We start from the raw sequence: 25,805 nt of genomic DNA on the forward strand, positions 1-25,805 counted from the left end.
AGAGACACACAGAGCTTGTGTGCGTGCTTGGGAAAAATCCTCCTTAATACGAAATTTCCCTTTTCTACTGTTTCACACCACCTGCACACAAAGACAAACCTGGGGAAGTTCCATGGTGGGTGTAGGATTCCAAGAAAGCAGGGGCAGGGGAAGTACATTCTCAACTTTCAAACAGTCTGCTCAAAGTCAAGATGGCCTACTGGTGGCCAAAACTTAAGGGTGAAAAGGGGAAGTACGGGAAGAAGCAGCCCTGAGCAACCTCTGTATGCATTCATAACCTGCTTCCTGAATTTTAACCTTGAAAACTCTTTCTAAGCACAAAGAAGTATGTACAGAAAAAAAAGTATGTCTTCCCCTCTCAACGCATGTAAATATCATTAAAAGGAACTTATAAACAATTTCAAAGAGAATCCTAAAAAAAGAATGAATTTCTTGATCACTCTCATTTAGTAATCTCACCACTTTCTGTCTAACGGTGCTCTTTTAGAACGGAGAAGATTTATTTATGCTATTTTCCATCTGAGACAAATCTGCTACTTACACTGAAACTTATGCCTAGAAATAGCTGAACTGGGATTGAAATACAGGATTCCAGACTTCTGTTTTTAACATTGAGAAGACAAGGAGAAAATCAGATTTTTTCCCCTATCATTTACACCCAATGTGAATGTAGGAATCAAAAACTGTAATAGCTATAATTTTTGAATCCTTGCTTTTTATCTGATATTTTATATGTCAGGACAATTAATTACTAAAATAAACCTAAATAGGCATAACTATTTTTACAGCTGAATAACCTGAGGCACAAAAATAGTTGAATAATTTCCCCAAGGAAGCCAGATTACTAAGGAGTGGAACTGAGATTTCAACCCAAGACTAACTGGCTTGAAACAGAATTGTTTTCAGCAAATCATTCTGCTTTGAGTTAATGTCCTTCTCAGGCTTATTATGAGGATGATTGAAATAATTTGTGTCCGATTCCTTTCCTTAATCCTAGCCATGATAGGTGCTCAATACATGGTAATTCTCTTTACCGAGATCTAGGAATGGTAAGGGGTGACTAATGACCTCAAATTAAAACATTTTCAGAGTATACTATGGTATATAGATAATATGGCATGATAAATTTTATTTCTCCAAAACTCCATTTACAAAAGACCTCTCGTTTTTTGTATTATGAAGACTCTGACATTTATGTTCCTTGAAGTCAAGAACATGACTTACATAAATTTGTGCCTCTCTCACTCCCTTCACACCAAGAAACTCAGCAGTGTCTTATATTTTACTAGTTGCTCAATATTTATTGAATTCAGGTGAATGGGCTCTAAACACTTAAAGGCACAAACTATTAGTACTGATGTCTGTGAGAATGGCATAATCTTCGGAAGGTTAAGTCTTCCCAAACAGATTTCAACCTCTTAATTTTGAAAAGTTTTGAACCCACCAATAAGTACTTCTACTAAGTTTCAGGCCACTATTAATGACTGTATGAATGGTCCACTGCACAAGAGTGCCTGGCCCAGAAAAGGAAAGTTTGCTCATGCTCTTTATCCATGCCTTTTGCCCATAGGACTTTCATAACAGGAGAAAAACTTTTTTTCTAAGTTGCACAATGGCATCATAGGGCCTAGAAGGCATTCTGCTAGATTTGCAGTTCTTCAGTTTATATAAACAAAATAATACTAAAGACATAAACATATATTCTCCCTTAAGAAAACACATATTGATGTGGTTGATATGCCCTTTATAATGTTGCATGTAGATATTCTTGGTGCCATCACACATATTATTTTCTACTGTTCAAGATACATATTTTCTTTCCCTTCATCTAATCTATACAGAGGGGTGATAGAACATAAGTTTTAACGGAAAGGTATAAAACCCAAATGAGGATACTTAAAATATTCCCAAAATATCAGGGGTAGGGATGTAGCTCAGTGGTACTTGTCTAGCATGTGGGAGGCCTTGGAGTCCCTTCCCAGAACCACAAACAAAAAAGTAAAAAATCTAAAAACCACAGACAGTTTAATTTTTTGCTACTAACTAAATGGGCTAAACTTATGTGTTTTTTTTCCCCAGACGTATTGTACGTGGGCAGACTACAAAGAGTTTGGATGAACACAATCTAGAATTATGTAAATACAATACCTCATTGTGGGGAAAAGTAAAGGACTGCCCCATCCCTGAGTTCGCTGGAAACCCTCCTATGGTATGTAAAATTCATTTTTGCTGTGACAGTTTTATAATTGGTAATCTTCAAACTGTGTCCAAGACATCTACAGATGTCATAGAGTTGTTTATTACAAATATCATGGAACTTTTAGGGTGTCGTGAATGTTTACTTTTCCTACTATACTTATTTGTTAACCTTGTTTATTGAAAAAATAGTTCTGCACAGGTCTATTATCAATGTTTTGATATAAAACTTAGAAAACAATGTTTTTTGTGGTGCTAGGAATTGAACCCAGAGGCATTCTACATTTGAGCTACATACTCAGACCTATTTTATTTCTTATTTGGAAACAGGATCTTTGAAGGTTCATGAGAGTCTCACTATTTGTTGAGATTATCCTTGAACCATGTGATCCTCCTGTTTCAGCCTCCCAAGTACTGGGATTACAGGCATGTACCACCATGCCAAGATGAAAAGCAGTGTTTTTAAAATTGCTATTTGGATTCAAGATATTCTCTTTTGTTCTGGATGTGAGAAGCACTATAGCACACACCAGTTAATGGTTCTCAGAGGGAAACTTAGAGATTCTATCCTGAGCTGAGTTGGATAATTCATATAAAATCACTTATAAGCAGCTAGGGACCTCTTCAGATACCAGAAAGTAAAAATCCCTATATGGTTTTTAGAACAGGGAAGATAATTGATGCTGTGGCACATTGGGTTGCCTATAGACATTAGATGGCCTAGTCTATCACACATGAAGGAGACTGGAAAGCCAGGCTCATACAAACTCCCAGTGGTAACTAATGATGAGGCAGGAGTATGACAAAGGTGATCAAGGGTGAACTACTTTCTCCTATAGGGAGTTCTGAACAGCTCCATTCTGTGTATTATCAATATTTTTGATTCATAAAGTGAGAAGTAGGACCTTTAATTGTCATTATCTTTTCCCCCATTGGATGATGGTATATTTTATTGGTTATTGTGCTAACCACTGATATAAAACTAGACAAAATATCAATATTCATACAGGGCTTCTAAACAGCATTATTATTCTTTCTTAAATACGGTATGACATAAAGGAAAACATTTTCCATCTTCAATCTTACTTTATCCATTCTTTTTCCCTACTCTACTGACATAGAAGTACCCTTCTTCTAGAAACAAAATGCTGTGAAGCCTTAACATCTTTGAGCATTTTTTCATTACTGAAAGCAATCAGATACATCAATGAAGTGTTCTGATTGCATGCAGACATTAATAGAAAAGATTAAAAAGGGAACCATACTTCTGGTCCACTTACAGACTGGGGAGGGCACATTCCCTTGAAGACAGCTAGAATCAGAATACTGCTACCTTAACAGACATCTACCTCAAAGAAGCTTTTGGGTTTCTGGGGACATTATAGGCAATGCCCAAATATGGTTCCATTCAGTGGTACCCCATGGTGGCACCTAGAAAACAAATGGATGACAAGACTAATTTTTGGACTGGGCATTGAACCCAGGAGCATTCTACCTCCTAGCTACACCAACATCCCAATTTTTTATTCTTTATTTGGAAACAGGTTCTCACTAAGTCACAGACAGCCTTACTAAGTAGCTGAGGTTGGCCACAAACCCTGATCCTCCTGTCTCAGCCTCCCAAGTACTGAGATTACAACCATGGGCCACCACAGTTGAAAGTCTTTTAATTAAAATAAACCAATAAACAGCATTTATTACATATTTATTTTCTGAGTATCAAATAATTTTGTTAATAATAAGAAACATGCCAGGCATGGTGGCGCACGCTTGTAATCCCCGCACTTGGGAGGCTGAGACAGGATGATCTCGCAGGTTCTAAGCCAGCCTCTGCTGGCTTAAGAGACCCTGTTTCTAAATAAAAAATACAAAATAGGTCTGGGAGTGTAGCCCGGAGGTAGAAGGGCCCTGGGTTCTATCCCTGGTACCACCAAAAGTAAATAAACAAACAAACAAATAAATAAATAAATAGAACATGTTAAGTTAAATTATAATTATATATGGGTACACATATAGAGAGAGATTGATGCATTGTTGTTATACATTATAATTATATTCAAAGTGAAAAATTCATACATTCACACAATATTTCTTAGTGTGTCTCCCTCCCTGTTCCATGAAAATGAAGTTCAGCAGCAGACTATTTCTAACCTCTGGTACAAATGTTGTTCAACTTTAGTTGGAGATGGAGACATTCAAGTGCTCTCATCTTTTAACAATGTTTTTAAGGTAATAATTTAATAGAAAGATGATATGTGAAAATACGGAATGCATTTTCTGATATTTTTCTTTCTTGGAATTCATTTTGGAAATTCTTCTTTTAGATGATACTGCCTTCTAAAAAAAATTTTTTTTTGCATCTCCAAGTATTTAACTAGGAACACAACTGGCTAAGTCTCAGGGTAGATATGTTTGGCATAAATGTTTTTATATAGCCAGCAATGCTATAGAGCAATTCTAGTGTTCAAAAATACTGTATATTATGACCAGAGGGATATATGGAGAAATCTAAAAGCATTTGAATTTGTTCTCATTCCACAAGTACATTGCATAGCTCCTAGAATTTACCAGAATACTGAAGAAACAGCCAAAGTCTTGCACAAAATTTATCATCTTGCAAAAGATTATTCTCTACCTACATGGCTTAAAGAAAGCAATTGCAATCTTGCATTACAATATTGTCTTGCTGAAATGTTATCCTTTAGAGAAATGTTAATTCTGAAACTAACCTTGCTTTATTGTAGGGTTATTGCAACTGCAATTGCGACACTGAGAGGAAATCTTATTCTCATGGGTAGTTCCTCTTTGAAAAGTTTCAGACTGTAGATAGTGTTCTTCCATGTGACTAAGGAACAGCTCCATTTTTACTAGCTCATCATTTTATAAAAAAATTCAGATATTTTTCATAGGTTCTTCTTTTGAAGTTTACTTAATCCAGTATCTAATATTTAAAGAAGCCTACAAAAATTAACCTGGCTTATAAAATTTTTTTCTCTTGGAATCTTTTATTAGCCATCACTCCTCAACACATCTCATTTTTATTTTTGCTCTAATTACAGACTTGGAAATGGATAGTGGGTCCCATGTTCCTGTATCTCTGTGAGAGGTTGGTCCGATTTTGGAGATCACAACAGAAGGTGGTCATCACCAAGGTATGGTTGGGTTAGGAATTGTTAGTTGTCAGTATGTAGCTATTTATGAAAAGTTCTACCCCAGTTCTTTATGTCATTATTCAGGAAAACATATTTAACATAATAATCATATCATTAGGTCTTTAACTGGGAACAGTAGAAGGTGCTACTTTCTGTATTAAAATGAAGCCAACTGCTTTGTATACATGAATCTGTGTATGTGCGTGTGTGAATGTGTGTGCATATGTTTCTACACACATGCACACATATAAAGGGAAAGGATATAATGGCATTATGTGGTTAATTAAGAATAGTGAAGGAAATGCAGTGGATTTTAAAATTGGCAGATGCCAAAAGAACTGTGTAACCAAGGGTCTGATTGAAACTGAAATAGTTCCAGACATCACTTTTGCCTCATTTTCTATGCTTTATATGTAACCATAGAATAATAGAACTGATGCTTCTAAAGTCTCAACCAATTTGGTAACTAAGTTGCACTTTGAATTCAGTCTCCTAACTCCAGGTCTTGAGTGGCTTTTCTCCCCCTCTTCTATGTTTTATTTTTCTCATCACAAAATAGACATTCAGCTAAATAAATATCAACACAATCTTTTTGTTATAGTTTCAGGAAACTACAGGCAAGATGTTTTATCAAATAAAACCTAATCAACTCAGTTTAAAAAGTATATACCCAAACCCTACTATGGGTTATTTTTGCAAAACAGAAATTCCTTCTGTACTCCACCCTCTCTTCATTTGACATCTATGGAGGGTCAGATTAAGACTAGTCCTGCTAGTATTGGAAGTTTTGCAATATAGGAAGTCATAACAGTTCTCCTTTTATGCTATTTATGTTGTATTATAAGAAAAGCCCTACAGATCAGCAAAACAAGCTACCACGATTTCCCCTTAATAGACAAGAGATGAGTGAACCAAAGAACTCTCTTAATGATACTTCTTTTTTTTTCATTTAAAAAATTTTTTTTATTTTGTATATATATTTTTATTGGTGCATTGTAGTCATACATCAAAGTGGAATACAAGACTTGTGAGAATACAAGCACACAGCATCCAATTAGCCCTTATCCAATCCCCATCCCATTCCCTCTCCTTCCCTCGATCCCATGCTTGATTGGTGATTAACTTTGATACATTTGTTTACATATATCATGAGTTTTAAAGAGATTCCATCCTCCCCCATCCCATGCCCTCTTCTTGGTAACCTTAATTGCTCCTCTATAGGGCCCTTTTTTCAACTAGATCTCCTCCTATTACCTATTTCTACTTTGCATATTAGGGAAAGCATCTGTTTTTTTTTATTGGTGCACTATATTCATACATCATAGTGGGATACAAACCTTTGTAGACATACATGCACACATCGCCCAGTCAGCCCCCACCCGAACCCCACCCCATTCTCTCCCCATCCCTCACTCCCATGCTTGGCTTAGTGGTTGACATCTAGTATTATAGCAATTTATCCAAAATTAAAAATAATAATCTCACATAACAGTTTCATTTGTCTGATACCAAGCTTTTGGTGACTTAAAGATAACATTTCAATATTTCTTTTTACTTTCCTTCTTACCAGAGAATATTTTTTTCTATTTTTTTAGGTGAAACTATCATATATTTATATATTTATTTTTCAGAAAAAAAACTATCCTAATATGGAAAATGGACTCTAGATACCCAAAACGATCTTGAAAAAGAACAAAGCTAGAAGATATATATTTTCTGATTTCAAACCATATAAAGCTACAATAATTGAAACAGTGTAGTACTATTCTAAAGGCAGATATATAAACCATTGGAGTTAAATAAAAGCCTAGAGCTAAATTCTTCCCTATATTGTCAGTTTATTTTTAACAAGGTTTCCACGAACATTTGGTGGTGGAAATAATAATCTTTTAACTAAATATTGTTGAAACATAATAATTACATGGAAATGAATAAAGTTGGACCCTTACCTAATCCCATATACAAGTAGTAACTCAAAATAGATAAAAGACCTAAATATAAATCTTAAGACTATAAACTTTTAGAAGAAAATCTGGGTCATAAAACCTCACAACATTGAAATTGGCAGTGATTTCTTGGATATGATTTCAATGGCACAGGCAACAGAAGGGTAATCAAACTCCCTAAAAAATAAAAAAAAATTGTATATCCAAAGACAATGTAAACAGAGTTAACAGTTACTAATAGAATGGGATAGAATATTTCCAAATAATATATCTGAAGGTATATTAATATTCCAACTAGAAATCCTAAAAATTAACAACAATAAAGGCAAACAATACCATTTAGAGATAGGTAAAAGACTAACATAAATAATGAATCTCCACAGATAACCAGTCTTAGTTGTCTGTTGGATGGAAACTCTTGTTTCTCTGGTTCTGGTGTGTGTTACCTATTTCTTCTTTGTAGTTAATCTGTTTGAGTATTTTCTCTAGTGCTGGTTTTGAAGACATAAATTCCTTCAGTTTCTGTTTGTCGTGGAAGCTTCTTATTTCTCCATCTAATTTGATAGAAAGTTTTGCTGGGTAGGAAATTTTTGGCTGGAAGTTGTTTTCTTTCAGAGTTTGGAATATGTTACTCCAAGCCCTTCTGGCTCTCATGACTTGGTTTGGGAAGTCTGGAGTGATTCTAATTGGTTTGCCTCTAAATGTCACTTGGCCCTTTGTTTTTGTTGCCTTTAAGATTCTCTGCTTGGCTTCCACATTGGTCATTTTGACAATTATGTGGCGTGGGGATCCTCTTCTCCGATCCTGTCTAAAGGGAGTTCTATAAGTTTCCTGGACCTGTGTATCAACCTCTTGCTCTATGTTTGGAAAATTTTCTGCTATTACTTCCTTGAAGCGATTGTTGATCCTTTGGTTTCACTTTCTTTTCCCTCCTCTATTCCAATTATTCTTAGGTTAGTGCTCTTAAAATGGGCCCATATTTCTTCAATATCAGATTCCTGCTGTCAGATATTTTTTCCTAGATTAGAAACTATGCGTTCATTTTTGGAATGATCATCTTCTAAGAGCGAGATTCTGTTCTCCATGTGGTCTAATCGGTTGTTTGTCCTTTGAATTGAGGCCTTTACTTCATTAATTGCATCCTTTATCTCTTTTTGGCTCTCTCTGAGTTCTTTTCGAAGCACCTCTATTATTTCTACAGTTATTTTCCTGATTTGATCTTCTAGAAATCTCTGATTTTCTATTTTATCGGGTTCTGATGTTGTGGGGTTGTGGGCATTCATTGCTCCAGTATTATTCCTCTTTCCCATGATTTCGGAAGTTTGTGCCTTCTCTGGGTTCTTCCCTTGGGTGACTATGACTTCGCTTAAGGTGTTCTGGATCTCGAGTCAGTAGTATCTCAGACCCCACTACTCCTTTACTGGGTTGTATCACAGAGTCTCCGACTCAGAGAGTCGATAGAGGCTGCTTTAGACTGTGGGGGGTGCCAGGTTGCACATTCTCCTATGGTGTGATATCTCTGCCACCGCCCCTCCCCCACTGGGTCAAGTCCCAGGGAGTACAGTACTGGGATTTCTCCTTTGTGGCCCGCAATTTGACTCACTGTTCTTGAGTACACAGATGTAGCTGTACTGGATTCGGTGAATTCTCTGCTTCTGCCGCCGGTGGCAATATGGCGCCGCTGCCATGCCCTCGGCCGTGAGGCTGGCGTATTTCTTCTTGGTTTTGATTTCCACGCTGAATCCCTGCAGCGTGTGCTGAGCTCAGCCACTGGGAGCTTTAGATTTTACCTGCAGCGAGAAATCCCGCCTGGCTGTTCCTCAGCGGCTCACCTCGGCTTGCTGTAGCCGTCCGGTGAAGTCGCTGCTCTTAATGATACTTCTAAAGCAACACGTATTTACATATAAAGAAAATAAATATTCATTTTATATAAACATAAGAAGCAATGTGTTATCCAAAAATATTCCAGTGAGAATAGTGTCTACTAGTATATCCTATTTAATTAAATTATTTTTGTGACAGTGGTAGCAATATTGTAATATGGTAAAAAATTGTCTTTGCCACAGAAAATTACTACACATTAAACAATTTTCAACATAACTTTCTGATTTCAAATTGATGTTCTCTAGCTTATTTTAGAGAAAAAGGAAAATTTGTTACAGCCAGGTAATGTAAGATGCACTTAAATCACAAGTTTTGTCAATACTTGACAATTTTTTGTGTGTGATATTAGGGATGAAATCCAGGCCTCACCCATACTTTACCACTAAACTACAGCCCAGCCTATCATTTTTATTGAAAGAATTTCTTACTCTCCCATAAAACTTCAATCATGAAAAGAAGAGATGAACAACATCAGTCAACATTTAAAAGCTATTTTATTTTTTATTTTTCTTTTCTCTGATATCCCTTGTTTTATCTTTAGTTACACATGCAAAGTTCTTCTAGGCATCTTAGGAGTTATAAAAGCAACAATATATTTTTCTTTTTTAGTTTGATTTTATTTTAATTAACACATAATTGTACATATTTATAAGGTACAATGTAATGTTTAATACATTATGCTTTGTTTAATCATCAAATCAGTGTAATTAATATATCATTCACTTCAAACATCTGTCATTACATTGTGATAAAAATATTAAAAATCGTTTGTTCTAGCAATTTGAAACATACAGTACAGTACTTTTGCTCATAGGCAACCTACTGTGAAACACAATACCAAAACTTATCCATCCTATTTTAATGTAATTTATTTCCCATCAATCTGCCTTTATTCATCTTACCTTCCCCACTATTGTTGTTGGCCTCTGGTAATCACCATTCTACTCTCAACTTTAATGAGGTCAACTTTTTTACATTCTACATGTGAATGAGATTGTGTAGTATTTCTTTTTGTGTTTGGCTTATTTCACTTAATATAATGCCCTGTAGGTTACTCACATCTCAAATGACAGGATTTCACTCTTTTATGGCTGAATAGTATTCTATTGTGGATATGTACCACATTTTCTTTATCCAATCACCTTTTTATGGACACATTGGTTGCTTCCATAGATTGGTTGTGATAAATAGTAATAAATATGAGGATGTACATATTTCTTTGAAAAATAGTATATTATTTATGTGTTGCTTGTTATCATGTTCTATTTTAAAATAATTATCCACTTACTGGTTGATGGACATTTGGATTGTTCCCATTATTCACTATTATGAATTGAATTGCTATGAACATTTGTGTATATAGAGAACGAAGGTGGAAATGAAGGGTAGGACCCAGCTTGGGGAGAGATGGATGATGTAACTGCCTAAGTAGCAAGAAATGTAGAAACAATTGTGTGAAATAGGGCAGGTTGGAAGTGTGATTCAGGATAAGAACAGTTAGCTTGGTTCAGAAGCTGTTCCTATATAATAGCCTATATTTCATTCAGCTGCCAAGGCCCTTTATCACCCTTTGGGAAGATAGAAAAGTACCTTCCTTTACTTCTGAGAGAAAAGTAACACAATGAACTGGTGTTCTCTTGTAAAGTCTCTAAGATAGAGAGCTGCATGCAGAAGGCTAATAGGGGGATGTACTTAGGAGTTTCATCTAAAAAGGAAGCTCAGAAGGTGAGCTTCAGAGGGAAAAGTTGGCCCTAATCCATGATGTAGCTGCAACTATGGCCTCAGCTAATCCTACAGAGAGTGCTAGAAGTGAGATGGCCCCTTGAAGTTGTCCCAAATTTCAGAGAAAGGACAACGCCTGCGTATCCATTCTTTAGCCTACCATTATCTATGAGCTGCAACTAAGGGTAATTCCTAGTGACTTCCAACACTGCTGAAAGACCTACTGTGTCAGCCCTGAAGTAGAGGCCTGGGCAGGACAGCTTAACTCAGCCTTTTTTTATATGGACACTGAGAGGCAAATATGTGGGTAAAGTGTCATAGCAGAAGATGTGTTTTATTCCACAGGTGGTCACTCACCCTTTCAAAACAATCGAGCTACAGATGAAGAAGAAAGGATTCAAAATGGAGGTGGGACAGTATATTTTTGTCAAGTGCCCGAAGGTATCCAAGTTGGAGTGGCACCCTTTCACATTGACCTCTGCCCCAGAGGAAGACTTCTTTAGCATCCATATTCGTATTGTTGGGGACTGGACAGAGGGACTATTCAATGCTTGTGGCTGTGATAAGCAGGAGTTTCAAGATGCCTGGAAACTACCTAAGTGAGTACAAAGCACATTTTACAGAGGTATATGAGTTCTGGGAAAATGGCACTGAATAGCACCTCTTTCCCCACATCTCACTATGATATAACCTGAGCCTCTGACAAAACATAGAAGTTCCAGGAATATACGTAGCTTTCTCTGTGTTCCCCATTGTATGTGTGTGGTATGTTCATGCATACTTTAATAAATCTTATGTGAAATATAACAATTTTGATCAAATAGCAGTAATGAACACTGTTTATATAAGGGTCAAAGTTATATTAACAAAATATAACAAACAAAATTATAGCATATAAAATATATTCTGAAATTTTAATTGGCATTCTTTGCTCGAGAACAATGTCACATATTATTTGCTTGTCATCACTCTCCCCACATGCCTAAATGTAGTATCAAGCACTTAATAGGTGCTGAGAAAACGTTTGAATAGCTAAATGAACAGACAAATGGAAAGTGGGAATGTTAAATATGCAAGATGTCATGATGTAGAAAATTCTCACCACAATGCGCAATGTTAGTAAAAACTTCAAGTGTAGGATGCCCCGGCAAGAGACAAAAGTGTGTGTGTGTGTGTGTGTTTGTGTGTGTGTGTGTGTGTGTGTGTGTGTATGGTATGAAGAACAAAAGAAGAATTGGGGGTGAAAAATAATTGTGATGGGTTATCAAATGTTTTCAGTCAGCTAAAAAATCTTCTACTTACTTCCAACCTGAAAGTTAGCACTAAATTGATTAGTTGAAACCCATTTGGTAGAAGGACCACCCCATAGGTGCATTAACCCAGTTTGAATTGACATATTGCACATTTCCAGTAGTAATAAGCATTTCATCTTACTATGAAGAGCAAGATATCTCTGTAACTGTCTTCTCCCACTTCCATTTAGGATAGCGGTGGATGGTCCCTTTGGCACAGCCAGTGAAGATGTGTTCAGCTACGAGGTGGTGATGTTAGTGGGAGCAGGGATTGGGGTCACGCCTTTTGCATCTATTCTCAAGTCAGTCTGGTACAAATATTGCAATAATGCCACCAACCTGAGGCTCAAAAAGGTAAGTTCCTTCATTTGGGGTGGGAACTGGAGGAACCATCACTTTCTTCCAAATGACATCTGAAAGTGCCTCCAAGGCTGAGGCTGGCATTGAACATGGAAAGTGAAGAAAAGCTTTTGGTGATTCCAAGAGAGCCAGGCTTGGACTATTTGATGTGCCTCTATAAGTAGCCCTATTAGTAAAAATAATGTACTGTGTTTGAATTGTTATTGAAATTCATGAGGAAGAAAGGTGGGAAAGAAATATTCATAGCTCTAAACCAATAGCTAGCCTATTGTGTGTGTGTGTGTGTGTGTGTGTGTGTGTGTGTGTGTGTAGTGTGTTGCTGGGGATGGAACTTAGAGCTTTGTGCATACTAGGCAAAAGCTTTGCCAATGAACTATTCCTTAGCCCTTTGTATATTATTTTCACAGGTTTATATATTTTTAGAAAGCTATGAATATTGACTGTGTATCATTTTATACATTGATTTTCAAAACATAGAAAATGTCATTCAGTGTCACCTCAGGCTTCACAGTGATGATTTTAATAATTCCTTCATATTTCATTGAGAAGATATAGAATAATTTTTCTATAATCCTGTGTTATATATTGATATTGATACAATTTTCATCCCTTCGATACTTTTATGCAGGAAGAGGGCAGGAGGCATAAAGGATATGCCTTTCTTAAGGAGATCTTTTTTGGATCAATTCCCAGGAGAATGATAAATGCACATAAACTAATGAAATGATTATAGTAATTCTAAAGTGATTCTATTAACTCTAAAGATAAATTATAATAGAGACTTTGAGCCTTCCTTAACTTTTCATTCTCTTCATTTACCTCTTTTCTATGTAGAGGAGGTGTGGATATATTTATTCAACTTTTATTATCCCTGTAACCAAAACATGCAACAACAACAATTTATAGAAGGAAAAGTTTATTTGGGTTTACAGTTTCAATCTATAGTGAGCAAGCTCCAAGGCAGAAACCATGGTGGCAAGGCATGATGGAGATACATCTCTTCCCATCATGGAAGCAGAGAGATGGAAAGCAGCCTAGGATATATATAATCCCCAAGGCCACATCCCTTGTGACTCACCTCATCCAGCCATGCCTCACCTCTGAACCTTGCTGCATTGTGGACATGCTTTCAGTATATGAGACATTTAGGGATTGTTCCAAACCCAAATAATATAAGGGTGGAACTACTTGTTTTCCTTAAGAACTCATGTGAGCCTGGCAGTTGCAGGCAGGGAAGAAGTCCTGCGGCAGCTATTGCTAGTCTAGATTTTTTTTTTTGATCCTTTTGAGCTGAGATACAAAGAAACCAAGAATTCTGAGAAAGAAAGAGCAGCCCCACATGGAAAGCTGATGGGCCAGTGTTGCTTTTCCTTTGAGATATGTATTCGGAGGCTAAGTTATTTATTTACTGTTCTACCAGTGTGAGATCCAGAGCAGACTTACATGAATTAACCAGTGAAATGTCCACAGCTTTCTGAAAACTCATGTTTCTGTGAATTCTGAACATGAAGCATAAGTTTGGAGGACAGTAGAAAGCCATATTAACACTGATGGATCTTATTTTGAAATCTGCTTCCTGATCTCTTTCAGATCTACTTCTATTGGCTGTGCCGGGACACACACGCTTTTGAGTGGTTTGCAGATCTGCTGCAGCTGCTGGAGACTCAGATGCAGGAGAGGAACAATGCTGATTTCCTCAGCTACAACATCTACCTCACTGGTTGGGATGAGTCTCAGGTGAGGAAAAGTGTTCAGATCTCAGGTCCTCCCCATAGTGTTCAGACCTTGCCCACTTCCTCTTCGTTATTGTATTGTTTTGTCAAAGGACAGTTAGTAAAGTTTAATGATCTAGCCTATTGACTCTCACTCAATATCACCACATGATTATTTAGACTGTTGTGACTATATTCAAAGCTAAAAAATCTAGAGGGAATAAAGGTCATGTCTCACATTTTTTAGAGCAATGCTCCCACAAAGGAGTCTAAGACCAAATGGACAAAATTCATCACAAGAAAATGGAAAAAATTCTTTTAAGTGTGTGTGTGTGTGTGTGTGTGTGTGTGTGTGGTGCATATGTATGTATCTTCATTTAATTCATATGTTGCTTAAAATATGCTTATATACATTTATAGTATATATAAGCATATTATCATATACTATGCTTAATACATATATAGTGAATTAAGCATATATAACCATCCCTCCATATGCATGGGTTCTGCATCTGTTAATTTAATCAACCATGGATAAAAAACGTATCTGTATTGAACATGATATAGTATAACAACTAGGTATATAGCATTTACATTGTCTTAAGAAGTATAACTAATCTAAAGATTATTTGAAGTATACAAAAGAATTACATAGGTTTTGTGCAAATACTATACCATTTGCATAAGGGTATTAAACACCCTTAGATTATGATATCCAAACAGAAGTCATAGAACCAATCCCCCATATATATGAAAGGAAAACTGAGCTATGTGCTTGGTATTGCCATTAGTGTTTACATAGATTGTCTCTTATTTTGCTGTCAACAACCCTATGAGACAGCTACTATCATTATTATTATTATTCATATTTTACTGACAAAGAGACCAAACGATAGAAGAGATTAGGTCATCTGCCTAAAGGTACCCAGCAATTAAGTGGCACAGTCAGAATATTCCATAACCTGCACCCTCACAGTAATGACCAGTAATGACCATCAAGTAATAAATAAATCAGTATATAACTAATTAAGGTAAGATATATGTGCATAGTGTGTGTGTGTGTGTGTGTGTGTGTGTGTGTTCATATCTAAAATGAGAGTATGCTTTAAAACATGTCTGGAGGCCACTATAATTTAAAAAAAAACCCTTTTGTTCTCAATTGGAGGTGATTTTGCCACCCTTTCTGCCCCTACCAGGGACACTTGGCAATGTAAACATCTTACAGTTGACAAATACCAAGAACACTTCCTGTAGCTTCTTTTATTTATTTATGCATTTATAATTTTATTGGTGCATTACCATATTGAAATTTATAGTGATGCATTCATATATCCACATATCACTATTTGGTCTGTTTCTCATTCAAGAGGGAGGAGCCCTCATAATCTAATTGTTACCAGGTAATGGTTTCCTCATCAGTTCTTGCTTCTCCAAAGGAAATAATTCAGTCAGAAAGCAGGACTGAGCTGGGTGTGGTGGTGCACGCTTGTAATCCCCACGCTTGGGAGGCTAAGACAGGAGGATCGCACAGGTTCGAAGCCAGCCTCAGCTACTGAGTGAGGCTCTCAGCAATTTAGTGAGACCCTGTTTCCAAATAAAGTATAAAAAATAGGTCTGGGAATATAGCCTGGAGGTAGAAAAGCCTCTGCGTTCCACGCCCAGTACCACACACACACACACACACACACACACACACACACACAGAAAGCAGGACTGGGAAATATACGAGGTTTATTTGGGGAAGTGAAGGCACAGTGTAAAGAAGGCAATGATAAAGGGAAGCCTTATGTTCCAGAGGAAAATGTGTAGAATGGGCTGCTTTCTGGAGTTGAAACGTGGTGTGAAGTCTTCTATGTGGCCAGTTTTATTCAATCTTGAAATGTTTCCTCCTAATGCATATTTATTTGGGGAGGTCACTATGTCTTTTCACAGCACACTTTAGTTACTTTGAGCCACAACTTAGTCTGAATTGTCTCCGACCCTTTCCCATAGGGAGAGGGGTCTAAATGAGGCCCTGCAGGGAGTTTAGTATTGTGATAACCCTGAAGTTTTCTAAACATAAAAATTTAATTTTTTTCCTTTTTTTTTTTTTTGGTGGTACTGGGGGTGGAACCCAGGGGCTTTCTACCTCTGAGCTATACTCCCAGACCTATTTTATATTTTATTGGAAACAGGGTCTAAGTTGTCGAGAGCCTCACTAAGTAGCTGAGGCTGGCTTTGAACCTGTGTGGTCCTCCTGTCTAAGCTTCCCAAGTGAGGAGATTACAAGGGTGTGTCACCATGCCCAGCTTAAACACAAATATTTTAAAGGGGCCTGTTAATCTCTTCCCTGGGTGTCTTAGGTCTCTGTCCCATTGTAGCCTGTTCACTCATCTCTAAGTAATACCCAGACATAATCTCTCTTAAGTGCTATGCCTCTTAAATATATCATATTGGCAAGCTCTGAACTTTGGAGGGGACACACTCAAACCAGAGCAGTCACCCAGATGGTTTCTCAAACCTGGATATTTTACTTGTACCATGTCACTGTGAAAACTGACTTCTCATTGGGGTTTTGATATTATTGTCTATCATAAATTTGCCAAGTCTTAGAAGAGTCTTGGGGCAGATATAGATTCATGGACACATGACCATTAGAACTGCTGCTCCAAAGTACTTTCAAGATGATACTTCTGCAATATAAAAAATAATAATAAAAACCCTTCATTAAAATGAAACCCAGTTTAAATTGTATGACTACAGTGCACCAATAAAAAAATAAAAAATGAAACCCAGGAAAGAATCTATAATTTAAAGTTAATTTATTGTTTTGTTAACTTTAAAAAGCCAGACAGAGCCAGGTGTGGTGGCGCATGCTTGTAATTCCAGCACTTGGGAGGCTGAAACAGGAGGATCACACAGGTTTGAAGCCAGCTTCAGCTACTTAGTGAGGCTCTCAGCAACTTAGTGAGACCCTGTTTCCAAATAAAAGTATAAAATAGGTCTGGGAGTGTAGCCCGGGCCCTGGGTTCCACCCTCAGTAACACACACACACACACACACACACACACACACACACACACATGCCAGCCAGTTTTTTAAATGGGATATTTATTCTGACTGAAAAAATAACTATTTTTCTTTGCAAAACTTGTCCATATAAGGATTGACCACCTTTTTTAACCTGCTCCGTCTCCATCTTTCATCCCCTGTCAAGTGAATTTAAAATCTGATATATTTTAAAAATACATTTATTTAGCCACTTGTAGGAAAAGTACCTGTTGTTCAAGCTAAGGCATCTTAGAATGACATCAGAAAAACAGTATTTATGTACACACACACACACACACTGCTTTAGGTTTGATTTGATTTCTCATTAAGTTGTCAAAATACTAGTGCACTTGGGCCTATGACTATTTCAGTTCTTTAATTCTCCCCAAAGAGTGTGAGTGTATTAGAGTGAAAAGAGAAACTCAAGCATAGAGTGGAGGGGAAAACAGAGAGACACTATCCACACTTCAATGCCTGACTCAAATGCTATGTGGCTTTAAACTTTCCCTTAGCCTTCTACCATGCCTTCCTTCTTTGTTCTCATTAGGATACTTGTGCCTCTTCCATCACACTCCTCACAGGCTACACTACAAATATGATTATTTGCATCTATCTTCAACATCTCCCCTCCTCCAGTGGAAATTGCTTGAGGGAGACCTAGTATCTTTTATCTTCTAGCATCCAGCAAGGTGTCTTGCTCCATACATATGCATGAATAGAATGGATAGTAAAATTTTGGTGTGTAAATCCAGGTGAGGTAGTTCATACCTGTAATCCCAGTACTTGGGAGGCTAAAACAGGAGGATCACAGGTTCATAACTAGCCTTAGCAATTTAGCAGGACCCTCAACAACTTTTCTAGACCCTGTTTCAAAATTAAAAATAAGGTTAGGAGTCTAGCTCAGAGATAGAATATCCTTGGGTTCAATCCCCAGTAGCCCCTCCTAAAAATAAAGATCTTGGTGTGTGAAATGTGGAAATATATCTGTGTATGTTTTACTGTATGTCTCTTTTTCCTGAATTCATGTCTTTTGCTGCAGGCCAATCACTTTGCTGTGCACCATGATGAGGAGAAAGATGTGATCACAGGCCTGAAACAAAAAACTTTGTATGGACGGCCCAATTGGGATAATGAGTTCAAGACAATTGCAAGCCAACACCCTAAGTAAGGAGTCGCCCACCAGAGTGTTGTTGAGGCTTGTGATCTACCTAAATTAGCAGCTCTCAATAATAACTAGACTTGTGTATTCTAGAAACCAAGATATTTATGTTACCATAATGAAATTGAATTCACGTCCAATAGAAGATTCCAAATATCTTTTATTTTAAAAGAGGAAATCTTTAAATTACAACAAGCTTACCTAGAGAGATACTACAAATAAATATTCCCAGGTCTCCAGCTTAGACTTTCTCAACTTCTTATTCTAAGCTAGGCCATAGATTGCTTCCTAAATTTAACTAGTTTATCTACCTCTGTTAAATATGCAATATGATTTATATTATTAAGAAAACATTGCTCTCAATGTGTTATATCTTCTGAGTCTAAAATCATAAGCTAACTGCTGGGCATGGTGGCGCACATTTGTAATCCCAGCATTTGGGAGGCTGAGACCAGGAGGATTATGGTTTTCAGCCAGCCTCAGCTACTTAGTGAGGCACTTCGTAACTTAGTGAGACCCTGTTTCAAAATAAAGAATAAGAAATGGGCAGGGGGTGTAGCTTGGAGGTTGAATGCCCCTGGGTTCCATCCCCTGACCTGAAAAATAAATAAATAAATAAATAAATAAATAAATAAATATCATAAGTTGACAGATGTCCTATGATCCTTTCTGGTCTCACTAAAATTTAAGTCATCATGAAACCTTGAGGAAGATCCCCTATCTTGCCAGATCACATGAGAAACCCAAGAGCTCACCATGAATATATATTTTAGATTATTACTTCTTGTACTTTAATAATCATGATTTAGTATATCTGAGATAGGACCCAGGAATCTGAATTCTTAAAGCTGATGTCCAGGTTACTGGTCTAGAACCATTCCTTGAAGATCAAGGCTTAAAACTATAAAAGATCAGAAAGATGGCGCTACACCAAGTTGTTGTCAGAGGTCAATGTTGAGGTACCTACAGAGGGTGTGTCCCTGGTTTTAAGATGCCAAAAAGCATCTGGGGACACAATACCCTGAGGGAAGTAGCCCACAGTCTCACAAATTAACCACCATTTTCTCTGCAATAGTTTCCAAACATTCTGCTTGGATTTCATTTTTTAGGGAAGTCATTTGCCTTTGGAATTATCCAGCTGTCACCATAATCAGAGCATAGATCCTCTTCTACAAAATAATCTGAAATCTTGCCATGTGTGGAAAGGACAAATGAACAGAGGGGACTGGCCCTGGGGCATCAAATTGATAGAAAATTCCCCCACCTGCTTTGAAGTTTGTCTCATCCCAAAGACTGAAACTCATTTTTTTTTCTTTCTTAAAAGTACCAGAATAGGAGTTTTCCTCTGTGGTCCTGAAGCCCTGGCTGAAACCCTCAGTAAACAGAGCATCTCCAACTCTGAGTCTGGCCCTCGGGGAGTGCATTTCATTTTCAACAAGGAAAACTTCTAATCTATCTCATCCACAAGGAAATAAACATAGGGTATGCTGCCAAATGCCCAAATAATGCTGGTGGATATAAGTTCCTTCCTCTTCAAAATAGAAGGCAAAGATATATGATGTATTGTTTTCACTGGAAGGAATGTCAATGATTGTTTGCTAGTGATGTTACATTTATATAGGCCTCTATGCTTTTCATAGCACTTTTACAAACATTATTTAATTTCTTAATTTCTGTAAAGGAAAGTAGGACAAAAATCCTTGCACTCATTTTTAGGATAAAAAAATTGAGGCTTGAGAAGATTCAATAGTTCCTGTACAATTATGAATTCAGACTTGATTGTGGGCACCTGACTACAGTTTTGGTAGTCTTCTCAGGAGACAAGGTTGCCTCAAAGATCAATTCTATACTCTCCCGAAGAAGAAGAAAACTAAGGAGGAGGTAGTGATTTCCCATTTGTGGTCACCTTTGTTATCATTATGTTTATATTGAAGGAGATTTTCCAGGTAGTTAATATATAATATATCCTGAGAGTCATTTAACATTTCCTAGTGACAAATTTGACATCTCAGTATATTCCAGTTACCAATACAGCAACCTGAGTCAAAGATTCTTCTGATAAAAGAATATTACAGTGATTGGAGTTAACATAATATTCAGTATTTGCCAGGCTGCTTGGCAGAGAATGGATACTCAAGAACAGTTTGTTGGCCGGGCGTGGTGGCGCACGCTTGTAATCCCCGTGCTTGGGAGGCAGAGACAGGAGGATCACGCAGGTTCAAAGCCAGCCGCGCTGGCTTAAGAGACCCTGTTTCCAAATAAAAATGTAAAAATAGGTCTGGGAGTGTAGCCCGGAGGTAGAAGGGCTTCCAGGAACCCCAGTACCACCAAAAAAAATTTAAAAAAAGAACAATTTGTTGAATGAATGCATGCATGAAAAATAATTTAGATCCATATAAAGCCAGAGTAGAATTAAAGTCTTAAACAGAATTGTCTAAGGAAATAATTCAATTACTCTTATAGACCAAAGGATCCTGATTCTCATATGGATAGAGAACAGGCTAAGGATGTTAATGAATATGATAGCCTAGGGGTTCCCTCAAATTCTTATTTGAATCATAGAGGAATGAGGAATAGAAGCAGAGAACTGATATACACCCATACTCTGGCTTACTCCTTTGGTCCTGCTCCCTCTTCTACACAGTCTTTGTGAAGTTTGAACTTAAGAATTATGTCAAATATGTTTCTGATAAAGGGAATCTGGCTTAAATAGAGTTCACTCCTTGTTTTACTTAAATACAAGTACAAATTGATCTAATGTACATAGCTAATGGTTTACTTTTATTATATCATCTTCTTCTTCCTGAAATGTACATCCTAAATCTAAAATCCCCAGTTAAATGCATAGTTATTAAATTCATACCAAATAGAATGTACTAGATATTTTTATTACTATGCTATTACTCTGTTATTACTATATTACTGTGTGCATCGATTCAATGCTCTATACTAAAGGGGTGAGCCGGAGGAGAAACCTCAAATATAATAATGTGCAGCTATTGGCCTTTTCTAACCTATGCATTATCAGTAAAAGCAGCTCCATTTTTTTTCTCTAAGACTGTTTCTCTGGGGTTTTCTGTCTTTTACAGCAACACAGATGCCAAAATAGCTCTGCCTGGTATTAGTCTGGTTATAAGATGACAAATGAGTGTAAAAGTGCTTGTCATTATGAGAGCTTCCTTCTTTTCTCTTAAACCTCCAGCAATCAGCTATCAGCCACCAGCTGCAGCATAGCTTTTTTTTAGTGTTTAGTATTTAGCATTAAGTAACAGGTACTGAGAATGATGAAGCACTGTTTTACATTTCAAGTCTAAACAGTCTTTCCTTGGTTCTCCTGCTTTTGCAATATTGTGTTTATGAAATTTGAGTACTTTCATGCATCATATGTGAATAGTTTTTTCTGGAGAGTTAGGGAAATAATTCCTAGGAAGAACTATTATGACCATTCTTAACTATTAAAATTAATGAGCTCTCCATGTGTCTGTGTTACTGAATTTGGTACTAAAGTGTGGATTTGATTAACAAAGATTTTCTCTTCCTGGGTAGGGTTGAAATTTTTCTGTGGTTCTGTAGATGACATGCCAAACATTGCATGGTTTTTCGATTGGGAAGGGAAAGCTGAAGACTTAAGTTTGCTGTCAATATCCTAATGATCCTCACAGCACTGGAATAAGGATGTGTCACTTCACATCACAGAGAAAATTTTGAAGACATAGTATCCCCAGTATGACCTCTTTTCCTATTTCCACTGATCTTTCATGTTCTAATTTCACAACCCAATGCCATCAAGTCAGACTGTTGACATGTATATTCATGTTTCTGTACTGGTCATTGTTTTAAATGAGTCACACAGTTATGATCCTCACTATCTAAGACATGTATAGGCCTGTGAACATATGTTCCTGTTGGAGTCAGCAGGTTCTTACATAGAGAGAAAGGAATTTACCTAAGACAAAGAATAGAAATAGCCAACATTTAGTGAACATCCACTATACCAGAAATTATATATACACTTCAATTAATCCCTCAGCAACATTACAAGGTGGTGGTTTATCACAATTTTGTTGGATAAGGAAACTGAGTCTGGGAGAAGATAAATGATAAGCAAGTTCCTGAAACTAACAAGAGAGTATGTCAACATTAAATCCACATTTTCTAGCAACATTGTTCTTCTTTATACACTAGTAGATTAGACAGGTATAAGTGATCAGTATTCTCAAATTTATTCTGGTAGGTACACCTAGTACACTAAAAACAGCTTGAAAAAAGTGGTACTTTAAACCAAGTATCTTGGTATCTTAGTTCAGAAATACCAAGTAACCTGATTCATACTGACTGTGACTTTTAAATTAAGATAAAATAGAATTTATAAAGAAATTGATTTATTTTACTTGAAGAAAAGAAAGCACTAGTGACTTGACTTAAATTTGCTTATTATATGTATTTATTTTATTTATAAACTACTTCTGTCTTTCAAGGAGTGACCACTTATTGTTTCTAGTGTGTGTGTGTGTATAAAAGAGAGAATAGTACATGAGGAAGAAGCCAAATTTTCCTTGGCTTTGAACTTTTATTCCAAAAAAGCCAAATTATAAAAAAATGGATTTTCTCAACTATATATGCTATTGGGCAAAACACAAACTGCTGACAGAGAATAGGAAATGTGACCACTAGATTTTTCTAAAATGTGGAAATAAGATCAACCAGATGGCCTGAGATTCTTTTTTTGTTTCTTTTTTTTTTTTTTTTGGTGAATTATAGTCATACATCTTAATGTGGTACAAGATGGTAGAGGCATACATGCAAACATCACTCATTTAGTCCTTCCTCAATCCCCACCCTATTCCCTTCCCTCTTTCTCTTTCTCGTGTTTGGCTCAGTAATTTTTTTTTAATTAAAAAAAATTTTTTGGTGGTACTGAGGTTCCTGGAAACCCTTCTCCAGGCTACACTCCCAGACCTACTTTATATTTTTATTTGGAAACAGGGTCTCTTAAACCAGTGAGGCTGGCTTCGAACCTTCACGATCCTCCTTTCTCTGCCTCCCAAGCGCGGGGATTACAATCGTGCGCCATCACGCCCAGCTGGCTTAATGATATTTTTAAAATTGTAGTCTTAATAATCTTGTGATTATAGTTGGGGAAAGGAATAGTCCAAACATTTTGATAGTCCTGTTAATAATTATTATTAATAAATTACCATTTTGTGGTACTGGAGATTGAACCCAGAGACATTATACCCCCAAGCTATACCCTTAGCTCTATTTTTTTCTTTAATTTGAAACAGGGTCTCACTAACTTATGGAGGGCCTTACTAAGCAGCTGAGGCTGGCCGCAAACCTGCGACTTTTCTGTCTCTGCCTGTCAAGTACTAGGATTATAAGCATGCACCACTACACCCAGTTTAGATTAAGAATTTTTAAGAAGTTATGATTATTCAAACTATAAATCCCCAAATACACTGTTATGTGGATAAAAGGAAGGCTAAGAAAGATAGTACAGGAGCAGAAGTCACTGTGATTTTATTTTCTGGATCTGCTTGTCTGATTTTTTGGGGGAAATCCAAAATACTCTATTCTTAAACTTCATCTTTCAGGGGAGAATATTCTAAAGACAGAGAACCTGATTTATATAAAAATACGGTTTAAAATATCCTCATAAATCTCAAAATTATATTAGAATATTAAGTAATCACCAGGTTTACCATTATGTTAGATCAGTTGATTGCTAAACATTGCTTCCTTTTTTTCAGTTATGTTATTCTCGGTTATGTAACAACAACAAAATCACTAACCCACCCACATTCGTGGAAAAAGCTAAACATCGCTCTTTTGTGTCAGATGATGTCAAGTCAGGGCATAAAGGAATGAATCACTTCTGTCCTTCCTAAGAGATTTTAAAGCAAATCTCAGATATCCTTGTGTTGATTGATTAGAAAAAAATTATGCTGTCTTAACATCTCCCAGGGATAGTGAATGTGACCCTATTGGCTGAAAACCACCAAGGCAGTCTATTGACATGACAGTTAATCCAGGCCTAGCTATTGAAGGTCTGCCACGCTATCCGATCATCCTGACATCTTTGTTGTCAGTTGCCTTCTGTGTTCATTACCTGGTGTTCCATTTGCTGGGGGCCATGTGCCTGGGGCTTTGCTGAGAGATCAAAGGCAAAGAAAATTTGATCATGTCCATCTCACAAAGAAAGCAAACTGTAAGATAATCTTCAAAAAGGAGTTTTTGAATTTTTTCCTTTGTAGAATATAATTGGCAAATTTTACTTTTCATCTGGTTTATTTAAAATCCATTTTGAAAAATTTGACTTTTCTTTAAGATATTATATGTCAAAAGGTGAGGAGATGTGAATAGGAGGAAATTTTTAAATAAAAATTGATGGTATTAGCATTAACTAGAGAGGAGAAACAAAATAGGAGACATTAAAATGAATAGAATGTTTTTCCTGGCTTTTAAAAATGATAAATAATGCTTAAATTGATTGAAAATTGGTCCAGATTTTCTACCTTTCTCTGTATTCACATGCTCTGAAATGTGACTGCAGTTCTGTCTGTCAAGAGGAGGGATCTATTCAAACATCACTCCAGGAATATTTCTTTTTAATGGTTTAGTTAGGGCATTATATTCACAGGCAAGGAAAAAAAATAATCCTAGCACACAACTCAGCTCAAGGTGAAAAATATTCATGTCACGATAATGTAACTGTTTATCGGTTTTCTAATTTTAGAATGAATTAATAAACAAATCACAGAAGACTTAATCATGGTTAAAAATAAAATGTAAAGTTATCAACCATGACAATATATAATTAAAGTCACAATAGGAGTGGTATGTTGACGAGGCTTGAGGGAGGAAAAAGATTTGCCATTTGTGTATGTAGACAGGACCAACTATGGGAAGTAAGCCCTACTTCAAGTGTCAATTTCTGTTATAGTCACAACCAGTTTATGCTGCAAAAACAAACTGCGTCAAAATTTCAATGGCTTAAAGCAAGTAAAGATTGCTTACTGCTACATTACATGGCTATGTATGTTGGCTGGGGAGAATGGGCTTGTTCATTATTTTGCTCCCTTACAGACTCAGGCTAAGGAAGGCTCCATCTCCTTGTTTCTACCATGTGCTAAAAACTTTACAAGTTTTATCTCATTTAATTTTTAGAACAATTATTATCTTTGGTTTTCAAATGAGGAGATTGAGGCAAAGAAACAATTTCTTCAATAGCACATCTAGGAAAGAAGTTAGGATTTCAATCTGGGCAATGTGTTTTTCCCCAAACTGATCCTATATATTCATAGAATAATAATGAAAGATTATGGCAAACAAACGAAGATGCTTAAATTTAC

The 25,805-nt window shown here is 36.6% G+C and overlaps 1 protein-coding gene across 1 annotated transcript in view; it reads left to right on the forward strand.

Annotated features, from left to right (window-relative positions):
• Positions 1–19,904, forward strand: part of CYBB (cytochrome b-245 beta chain) — a gene marked incomplete at both ends in the record, with an annotated part of 42,452 nt that extends 22,548 nt beyond the window's left edge. Inside the window, 7 exons of the mRNA XM_080719299.1 lie at positions 2,080–2,209; positions 5,256–5,348; positions 11,246–11,499; positions 12,384–12,546; positions 14,143–14,289; positions 18,334–18,458; positions 19,778–19,904. Of these exons, the coding sequence (XP_080575425.1) occupies positions 2,080–2,209; positions 5,256–5,348; positions 11,246–11,499; positions 12,384–12,546; positions 14,143–14,289; positions 18,334–18,458; positions 19,778–19,904 (1,039 nt within the window). The remainder of the gene's footprint in view (positions 1–2,079; positions 2,210–5,255; positions 5,349–11,245; positions 11,500–12,383; positions 12,547–14,142; positions 14,290–18,333; positions 18,459–19,777) is intronic.
• Between the last annotated feature and the right edge of the window lie 5,901 nt (positions 19,905–25,805).

This window comes from Muscardinus avellanarius, assembly GCF_963383645.1.
Source record: "Muscardinus avellanarius genome assembly, chromosome: X".
Taxonomy (NCBI): Eukaryota; Metazoa; Chordata; class Mammalia; order Rodentia; family Gliridae; genus Muscardinus; species Muscardinus avellanarius.